At 40.2% G+C, this 9,914-nt stretch overlaps 1 protein-coding gene across 2 annotated transcripts; it reads right to left on the bottom strand.

The window, feature by feature from the left end:
• Window positions 1-598: 598 nt before the first annotated feature.
• Window positions 599-7,346, bottom strand: KCNJ15 (potassium inwardly rectifying channel subfamily J member 15). 2 transcript variants are annotated; one of them, XM_081029976.1, is made up of 2 exons: window positions 7,246-7,346; window positions 599-4,845 (listed from the first exon to the last, which is right to left on the bottom strand). In XM_081029976.1, the coding sequence occupies exon 2, from the start codon at window positions 4,823-4,825 to the stop codon at window positions 3,698-3,700; it is 1,128 nt and encodes a 375-aa protein (XP_080886102.1). In that variant the 5' UTR covers window positions 4,826-4,845; window positions 7,246-7,346; the 3' UTR covers window positions 599-3,697. The 2 variants fall into 2 exon arrangements, with proteins under 2 accessions (XP_080886102.1, XP_080886103.1); XM_081029977.1 differs by having other exon boundaries at window positions 599-5,030; window positions 7,246-7,283.
• Between the last annotated feature and the right edge of the window lie 2,568 nt (window positions 7,347-9,914).

Raw genomic sequence — 9,914 nt, 5'->3', positions numbered from 1 at the left:
CTAACTCTGTAGGCTCTTGACTCTGCTCTTTACTCTGAAGGCACTTTACTCTGAGAGCAGAAACCACTCATTACTGTTCACAGGCCCAAGGATTGGTTGGCGAGTCATTATGATTAAAGATAAACTGAAATTCACAAAGGGTACAGTGTACATAGTTAATTCATTAGAAATGAAATGTTAAGCTCTGGACCTTAGAGTGCAAGACTTCCCAGGGGAAGAAAATTAAGTGCTCTTGGACCTATCCAAAGTCAAATGCTGGAATTCGAGTGCACACTACAGAATTTGGAAATCAAGGCTTGAAATGCTAATACCTTTCGTTAAAAAAAAATCCCATCCCAGAAAGCTATGATAAAATAACTTGCATTCAAAACTAGTTATTTCAAAGGCTTAACAGGTGAGGGAAAGTCTAGCAAGAATGAAAGCCAAGCTTGAGAGACTGGAAGTCTTCCTTACACCACATGGTCAAATGTCTGACTCTTTGACCATAGTACAAAGTACAGGACCAAGCCTGAGGGGGAGGGTGATCCTTTACTCAGCTCTCAATGCAAGTGTTTTGTTTCTTCTTTGCTTTTTTTTTCTATTTTCTTTTTTTCCAGATGATATACGAGGATTCAAGGGAGAAAGAGTCATACTGGAATACAAGTGTCACATTTTTATATACCTTAATGTGCATTTTGATGTTATCAAAATCATAGTCAATTTTAAAACTGAAAATTGAATTCAGAGAAAAATCAAATAAAATCACTGTGTGAATTCATCTAACTATCTGCTCTACTCATTCATAACATTTTTCACTTTTAACCAGTTATTTTCGATTTCCGGAGTCTCCTCTCTGTGCTGTAATGTCCCCATGATTGGGGAAGGGAACCAATGTATGACTCCACTCCCACCCCAGACGTGGCTCACTGTGAAAACCAATGAGTCAACCCTTGCAATGCTTCCGGGGCCATTGGCTACTAGATGCCATCTAAGTACAATATATTTTGTTAATGAAATAAGACATGGTTTGTAGATCACACTGATTTGCTGCAATTTACTTTGTGGTTTATCACATGGAATCCAGCATGGCTGAGAGGTCTCACTGAGAAGGCCTGGTGCATAGCAAACGTTTCAAAATGCAAAAGCCTGTTTCGGTCAAAAATACTCCATTAGCTTGACTTCTTAGTTGGCTGTCACACATGAATCTGTTTCAGTCAGAAGGCTGTCCAGATGGAGTCAGTTTGCCACCTGAATTCTCAATTAGTATATTAATACAAGAGTATTTTGTGTAAATCATAAGTAAGTGTGCCTGGAAATTGATAAGTTTCAAACCAGCTACAACTTTAAAGCTATTTATTGAATATCATGTTACAATATGATTTATTGATTTATACAAATATTGGCTTTTAAGACACTGCCTATTGATTTTGGACGTAGTGCAAAAGTTCAGATGGTCAAGTCTTCCAAATTTGGCTGAAGTAGATATGCGAAGTGAACATAAAAAAAAAAAAAGATGTTTCAATCTCATGCTACATCATTGTACCATATGCAATGTAAATATCCAAGATTCCTAATCTTGATCACACTCATATTAACATTGATGGAAATACTGTGAAAAGAATTTAATAGTGCAACAGAAAAACTGTAAACATGCCTGTGGCATTATTTTCCTGTCGATTATAACACAATATACAATGAAAAACACATATGATAACTAAAAGGGCTAATATCTAACTATACTAATGTAATTTTTAAAAATATGAAGCTCGAAAACAACCTGCCATGAAATTATCAAGAGAGAGGAAAAAAAGAAAACACTTCCTGAATAATTAAGGACAAAATCCTCTTGTGCATTGAGGCTTCTCTTTAAATCGTTATGATTTTACCCCCATTATTCTCACCCATGCATTAGATGTTTAGTTCCAGATCAGAGGTTTTAGTCACATTTTCTATTTAATGGAATGACACTTGAAAATGTGGGACCATCAAGAGATGACCAGATTTTCTGTCATCCATATCCTCATTTCACCAATCATTTGATTCCAAATTACTTGCACTATTTTCTCTGAGTCCCAATATTCCCAATCATATAGAACAAAATAGAAGTGAGTGTTCTTTTGTGGAGGATTTGCTCTCTTAATTGCAAATGTGTTTCATCGATAATTTCCACAGTTATGCTTGGATAACCAGGGCATGTGTGCCTCTGTGTACACATATGTGGGCTCACGTACATCCATGCAGCGACTACACAATTATAGTCACATTCTTCAAGTCAATACGCAAGTCCATCCTGGCTGGAATGAAATGAGAATTCACCGTTTGCGTATTTAGCCAATCCTAGCCCATTAACTCTCTGTTGTAAAGAAATGCAGAGTGCCTAAATTCTGCCAAAGGCAAAATGTTACCTCTGTAACACAGAGTTGCACAAGATTTATTTACATACTGAGTGCATTCTTTACACGTTATCAGATTATCAAATTTTGTTCACGCTTCAAGGAGTCATCTGTGTATGAATTACTTATCCTCAGCAACTGTTGTTCCTCGTGTTCGCATCAACCATCTAGATTGCAACATCTGAGCATATTTCTGATTATTACACAGCTTAAATTTTCTTCTGTGCTAACCATAATCAACAAGGATGTACTTAGCATGGATGAGACAACAATTACTCTCCAAAGCTTTATTTGCCTTTGGAATGTCAGTGGCAGTTCCTTTGTGGCTAAGGTATTTTAATAAGGAATGAAATGGCTGAAAGGAATATTGGCCCATAATAACGAACCGAAGAAAGGACAGATCTAGAGGTCACGTGGACATGGACCCCACAGAGTCCCATGGATTCAGAAAGTTACTTGGAAAACACTGCCCGGAGAGGAGATTTTCAGGCTCTCATTTATACATGAAACACTTGGGATTCTTGTTAAGATATAGACTCCGATTCTCTAAGTCTGGGTGGGGCCTAAGAGTTTACATTGCTAATAAGCTCCTACATGGGGCGACTGTTCTGTGAGCCACATTTTGAATTAAAAGGGGCTCGTACAGTCCAACAAAATGTAATAGCATCACCTCCATTTGTATATATTTTCACAACTGTTAAATCCTTATGTGATCGATTTCATGCTACATAATTAAATCCACTGAAAAGAGGTAAAAATGGAATTATTATATTTTGTGAGCACAGAGTCCCCCTTTTTTTTCAGTATCACCAGATAACCTCATTATATATAACATGTTCTCTATTTGAAAAAAAATTGTTTTAAAGCAATGGTATAAGTGAATACTGAACCACATTTCAAGTTTCGGGCGTTATGGCCATTATGTCTTTGATACTTGAACTGAATAAATACCTTATAATATAGCTGACATCCTTATATAGAAATACCCTGCCTTTCAATATCAGAATTGCTAAGTATTTGTCCATTCAGCAGGATGTTTTTGCAATCGCTCTACACCAAGTTCTTTGAAATGTAGCCCCATTGTAGAAAATTTGAATTTTGAGAGTTCACTTCAGACAAAGCATTCACCAAAGGAACCCTCTCAAACGTGGAGATTCTTGTCTAGCCACCAGATCATCAAAAGAAAAGATGGGTTTTGCACGCCTATGGTGTTTTTCACAGTGATTCCACACATTTTTGTTTTCGCAGCGACCTTCGTGTTTGAAGGGAGTGCAGATGTGGAAACAGCACATAGAGTTAGTTAAATCAAGGCGACACCACTGCCATCAGACGTTACTCTGTTGTAACAGAAGAGTTCTTAGCTCTCTTTCCCTCTGATCCTCCTGCCTGTACTTCTCCTCAAGTTTCTGCTTCTCAGAATCGGAGCAGTAAAACGTGTTATCCGGGCTCTTCCGGATCTGTTCGAACTGACTGAAATCAGCCACGTACTTTCCATTTTTTGAGAGAGAAACTACAGGCACAAACTCAAAACCCCAGTAGATCTCCTCGGGGATGTAAGACGTACGGCTCTGGCAGACAGCGCTGGTGGATTCCACAGTGGCATTAAGGAGGACCACAAGTTCAAAGTCTTTCTCCTTCAGATTTTGGGGAGTGAGATCTCTCAGGGGGCTCGTCTCATCCAGCACGTGGTAGAATGTCATGGGCAAAATGAGGAAGGGGCTCTCCGAAGAGGAGTCCACGTGGAATTTGACGGTGGCTTGGTTGAGGAGGATCCGCTCCCCCTCCTTGGTGACGTGGGTCTGGAGGAGCTTTCCAGAAAGCTGGCACTGAATCAGGAGACTCTTCCTCATATTGGCCACCTGGATCACCAAGCACAGCTTTCCATTCTGCTTGGTGATGACAGCACAGTGGCTGAACTTGATGGTCTCTGCCCGCTTTTTGGGTCTGGCAATTTTGGCCAGGAAGGTGCCCGTGATGAAGATCTCAATCAAGGTCGTGATGACCAGCTGGGCAACCAACAGGAAAATGGCATGAGGGCATTCCTCCGTGATGGACCTGACGCCATAGCCAATAGTGGTCTGGGATTCCAGGGAGAAGAGAAACGCTCCGGTGAGAGAGTCCACTTTCATGATGCAGGGGGTGTGATTTGAAATAGGCTCACTCAGTTCTAAGTCCCCGTGGATGAACGCGATGGCGTAGTAAATCACTCCAAAGAGAAACCAGGTCATCACAAACGTAGCCGCAAACAGGGTGAGCTTATAGCGCCACTTCATGTCGATAACGGTCGTCCACAAGTCTTGAAGGTAGAGTAAGTAGATGCCATCCACTTTGTCAATCCTCACATTGCTGTGTCCACTTTTGGACATGACCCGGGGTCTGTTGGTCTTGAGTCCAGCTCCAGCAGTATGCTTCACCAACGGAGTGCTGGCCATGCCAATGTGAAGGGGGTCCATTGTCAGCCTTTTGGGACCGCCTAAGGAAAGGACAAAGAGAGACATCTTCTGCTGTCATAGGTGATAGAACATCCAGAAAATAGAAATAGGATAATCATGTGAAACAAGTGTGAATGTCTTCGGACGTATACAAGAGACTTCTGCAGGCCAGACTAATCGACTTGAACTTGAGGACAGAAGTAGGGTGATGGGAGGAACATAGAGCCTGGAGACAAGCAAAGCTTGGTTAAATGCTGACTCTCCAATTTCTTTGCTGTGTGACCTAGAGTAAGCTTTTTAACCTCTCTGGACCTTCGCTGCCCAATCTGTAAAATAGGAATAAAGTCTGCACCTCAGGATTTTTGTGATGGTTAAATGAGATAATGGCTCCAAAGTGCCAACAGAGCCTCTCAGTCAAAAACGATGCCAATCTTCTCTTTTGATCACATTTTCAGAGTATAATGAATATTTGTGTATATTCAGCTACCATGGATTTCCAATATTTAAAAATAAGTTGACTGAGCCTAGGGTTAATATTGATATACCTAAAATTTACCATCTATAAGATAGTTCTTGATATAGCAATGGAAAACACTAATACAAATTTTTAAAATTTGGGTAGTTTTAATAAAATTTTTAAAAACTTACACTTTTGCATGACAGTCCTTATAATTTAGAATTCATGACCTCTCTCAGATTTCCATTATATTGGAAAAGAGTAAGTTATTAAAAACCCAAAGCAAACACATAGTGAATAATTATGCTTGATTAATGACTGAATCGATATGCTGGTTACCTGAGAAGTGCTATGAATACACCATTTTGGGTGTGACATTTAGGTATGGCACAAAAATTCTGCCTTACTTCTTTAGAACTAAGTAGAACCAGCATAGGAATCTATTTTAAAGAGTCAATGAACAAGTAAATAAGTACAAGCACACAACAGTGTAGCAGAACAGACCTACCTAGAAGAAGTATCAGGCTCCCACCCCACACTGAGCCGTGCCATGACAGACAGAAACAAGCTGGGTGAGGCCACACAGCATCTTATAGTACTTGCCCAGTGACTGAGATAATTTATCCTACATTCCTTGAAAAAGATAATATGAGTGATTACAGGGAACTTACCTGGTTCACATATGTTTTCCCATTTCACTGGTATTTTAAGAATTACAAAATTCCCCCCATTAATAAGGAACTGGTATGCAGTGGCCTGTGATTCATGCAATAAATAATCTTTGCCATTAGCACAGCATTATGTCATAGAAGTTTTGAAAATAATCCTCTGGTCTGGCCTGTTAGCTCAGTTGGTTAAAGCATGATGCTGGTAGCACCAAGGTTGCTGGTTCGATCCTAGCATGAGCCACTGTGAGCTGTGCCCTCATTAAAAAAAAGGAGAGGAGAGGAGAGGAGAGGAGAGGAGAGGAGAGGAGAGGAGAGGAGAGGAGAGGAGAGGAGAGGAGAGGAGAGGAGAGGAGAGGAAAGAATCCTCTGGGCTAATCGCTTGAAGGAAAGCAAAGCTGTAGCCATCATGGGCTAATACTTGAAGGTGCAGTGGATTTGTTGGGTTCTTTAATTTTCCTGTTACATTATCAGAAGTGTGTCATTTACTGAATGTCCCTTGAAATGATTTGTTTTTTTCCCTCAGGAAGTCACTTTTTTATCCCAAAGAAGGGACATAAGTTATTCAGAATTTATTTTACTCATTGAAGCCTGTTCCCCTTATACTGGAATCAATTTGAAAGAAAAGTACAGGGTATAAACTGGTGAGCATGGTTTCATCAGACCCTCAGCAGCACTTCTCTGGGACCAAGAGGAAAGTGAGCACAAGGAAAGTTTGGAAACAAAATGCCACGCTGGCATGCCCCAATGCATAGTCAAGCTCAGAACACGCGCACTGCTAAGGACAAAAGACAAGTAACTGCATGCACGTTTTTTTGTTTTGTTTTGTTTTGTTTTTGTTTTTTTAAGAAACTGTTAAAGGAAAGTGCATGCCATTCAATCCAATGCAATAAATACAGAGGCTTAGGTTTTTGAGCGTGAGTGATACACGAATGTCCTGTGGGCATGACCAAAGCTGCAAGCTCAGCCATCTGCCAGGTTCTGGAAAACTTGGCCCTATTTATGGGAAGGCAGTGCTGTGAAGCTTCTGTTTTAACCTCTCTCAAGGGGGCAACGGGCCAAGCTGGGATGAGCTGGATCTTTCTCCTCGTTCTGCTGAAAGCTCCTTTACTGTATTTCTGCACATCTAATTAATGCCACCAGTAACACCTCCTTTCAGAGGGTAGTGGTCATAAATGGAGAAATAAGACATAGAGCCTCTAGACAGGTCTTAGGTTTAGCATCTCCCCGTGGACACAAGCAGCTGAGGGATAGCAGTCCAAGGGTAAAAACCTTCTCCCTCCCTCTCAACACCCTATGACCTTAGCTCCGTTTACTACCTGGTCACTTATGCAGCTGGTCAGAAACCGTCTTCTTCAAGGCAGGTGCAAAGTCGTCGTTACCCGTCACCCACCTGGCTACCATGGGATTCTGCTCCCGCCTGAAAGAAAAAGGAACATATGTTGTCCACAGGTGTTTACAAAGAAACTGACCCAGTGAAACTGACTTTTAACAATTCCCCAAGGGCTGGGGCGCTAGCATTCACCTTCGAATCCCTGGTAATCTGGCATGATGCCAGAATAAAGTCTCAAGGAGTGTTTTAAGAATTAAACTGCAGCCCCAATCACAGCCCTCACTATAGAATTCCCACCCTCTGGAGGAAGCTCCATAGTAAAACACCCTGGAAAGAGGGTTAACTCACCCCCATTGAGGCTCACTATCAACTGAGCGGCAAACAGGGAGGCAGGAAGGGGAAGTACAGAGGAAGTAAACAGTGAGAGTTGGAAGGGAAGAGTCGAGAATATTTTTACCGCCTGTGGAAATGCATTATTATTGTTGAGTCATAGAACATTAGAGTTGAAAAGATTGTCAAAACCAGCGCATTTGACACATTTTTCAAACGAGGAGACTGAGACCTGAGAGGTTGGAGTGACTTGCCTTCATCAAACAGATTGTTCATGGCACAAAAATAACAAACAAAAAAAAAAACCCAGAAACATTTGTCTAAGGACAAAAGTCTTTAGAAGCTAGCCCAGAGTTCTTAAAACCTAAACCTCCAAAGTTTAATGTAATCTGCTCTAAATGCAAGAGGTTCTTTGGCATCCTACTTTTCTGAAATACTTTGTAAGCTACACACACACACACACACACACACACACTCTTTTTTATCTGTCTTACACAAAGAAGCATACGTACACTTCATAGTTCTTTTCTGATCCACCAATTATTGTAAATAATTACAACAATTACTCTTTTATCATTGAAGTAGTCCCACTTGTCAACCTGTAAAGCCTTTTACACACTCAATTCTCCCACTGTGTTAGTATGTTTGGCAAACAATCTCTTTATCATCATTCTGTTAGGATCCAGCATCAATCTCAGTTGTATACTTCCTTTATCATTTTCCCTTTATTATGTGCTCTTAATTTATAGTATTTTATTCCTCAGGAGACCTCTTTGATGGTATTTATTTCATTGTTAATACACACTCTTATTTCACATAATTTTATGTTACTGCCTTAGATTTTTTTTTTCCTTAGTGATTCTGCAATCTACCTGGCTTCACTTCTAAATTGTTAAGGAACAATAACAGTCTCCCAAAAGCTAAGGATAGAAGAAGGAGAAAAGATATTCCCTTCTAATTTCCCCTCTCCTGACCCCACAAATAAGCAATATTCCATATAAACCATTAGTAAGTTTCCTTTGTCTCTGGGAAATTCTATTTATTTCTCCAGTTTTCATTATATTGTTCCAACATGTGGGTTGGGACATGTCTCTGGGAAATTCTATTTATTTCTCCAGTTTTCATTATATTGTTCCAACATGTGGGTTGGGATTGTAATATTTGGAATTGTGATATCTTTATTGAAGTGAAGTCCTTGAAATTATTGAGTGGAGAGGTCAATATTACTCTCTCTTACCTCAAGCTAACAAAATATACATGGCATGAAGACATTTAGTAATTATGAGGTGTAGCATTCGTTTTCTGAACAGAAAGAAAAGAAAAACACATTTCTGAAACAGAAATAAACAGCAGGCACATTGGACAACGTATTTAGCTATATGAAGAACTACCTAGCCAACGTTCAGGATAAAACAATAGGAATGGAAAAAATGGAAAGCGAGTTCCCATCACCATCCTCAGGGAGGAAACAAATTCTATCAAAGAAAAGGGCTCTTTTCAAAGAATGGATGATCATAGAAATCAAGCACAGTGAGCCGGAACACACTGTCTTGCCAGGGGAAAATCACCTGTAAATGGTCAGGAAAGCCACTGACCAATTAGAAGAAATATATATATGCAAATAACAAGCATAAATAAAGTCAGAATAGAGCCAGAAGTGGTTCAAAGTGGGAAAGATGCAGATAGATAATAACAATAGCAATAACAAAATAATAAAATAAAGATTCACATACGTAATCATAATAAAGTTCCAGATCAATAACTGATCGATTGTTATTATTGATCTGAAACTTTATTATGATTACTGGCATGTGCAGTATGATTATGTGCCAGCAACTGTTCTAAGTGCTTTCCATGTGTCAAATTAATTAGCCCTCACACCAATCCTGTGAGGTAAGCCCCAGGAGGAGGGAACTGAGGCACCGAGAGCATCACTCACCCAAACTCCCAACAGCTAACATGTGACAGCAGTGCCCCTGTGAAGCTCCAATGTCCACGCTCTCCACCACCCTGACAAAGGTACTCAGGCTTTAGCTGCATCGGAACCACCCGAAGGCTCGAAGGCTCAGAGAGTTTCTAATTCAGTAGGTTTGGGCTGGAGCCCAAGAATTTGCATGTCTGGCAAATTCCCAGGTGCTGCTGCTGCTCCAGGAACACACATTGAGAACCACCATGCTATGACATACAGGTTGAGTGGTATCAGCAGCTTTTCCCCCCTTGATGAAGACTCTTATCCCCTCATTTTTTCTTAGCATTCTAAAATTGCACACAAACATTGAAAACTTCTGTTTATTAGTTTTCAGAATGTCCAATCAACACCATCCT

Source organism: Rhinolophus hipposideros (genome assembly GCF_964194185.1).
Source record: "Rhinolophus hipposideros genome assembly, chromosome: 2".
In the NCBI taxonomy this organism is placed as follows: domain Eukaryota; kingdom Metazoa; phylum Chordata; class Mammalia; order Chiroptera; family Rhinolophidae; genus Rhinolophus; species Rhinolophus hipposideros.
The sequence above is the reverse complement of the archived record's forward strand: the minus strand, read 5'-3'. Positions and strand labels throughout refer to the sequence as shown.

What these genes read in the sequence shown, in the direction of transcription:
- KCNJ15 (XM_081029977.1), bottom strand. Translation starts at nt 4,870, where the DNA reads ATGTCTCTCTTTGTCCTTTCCTTAGGCGGTCCCAAAAGGCTGACAATG.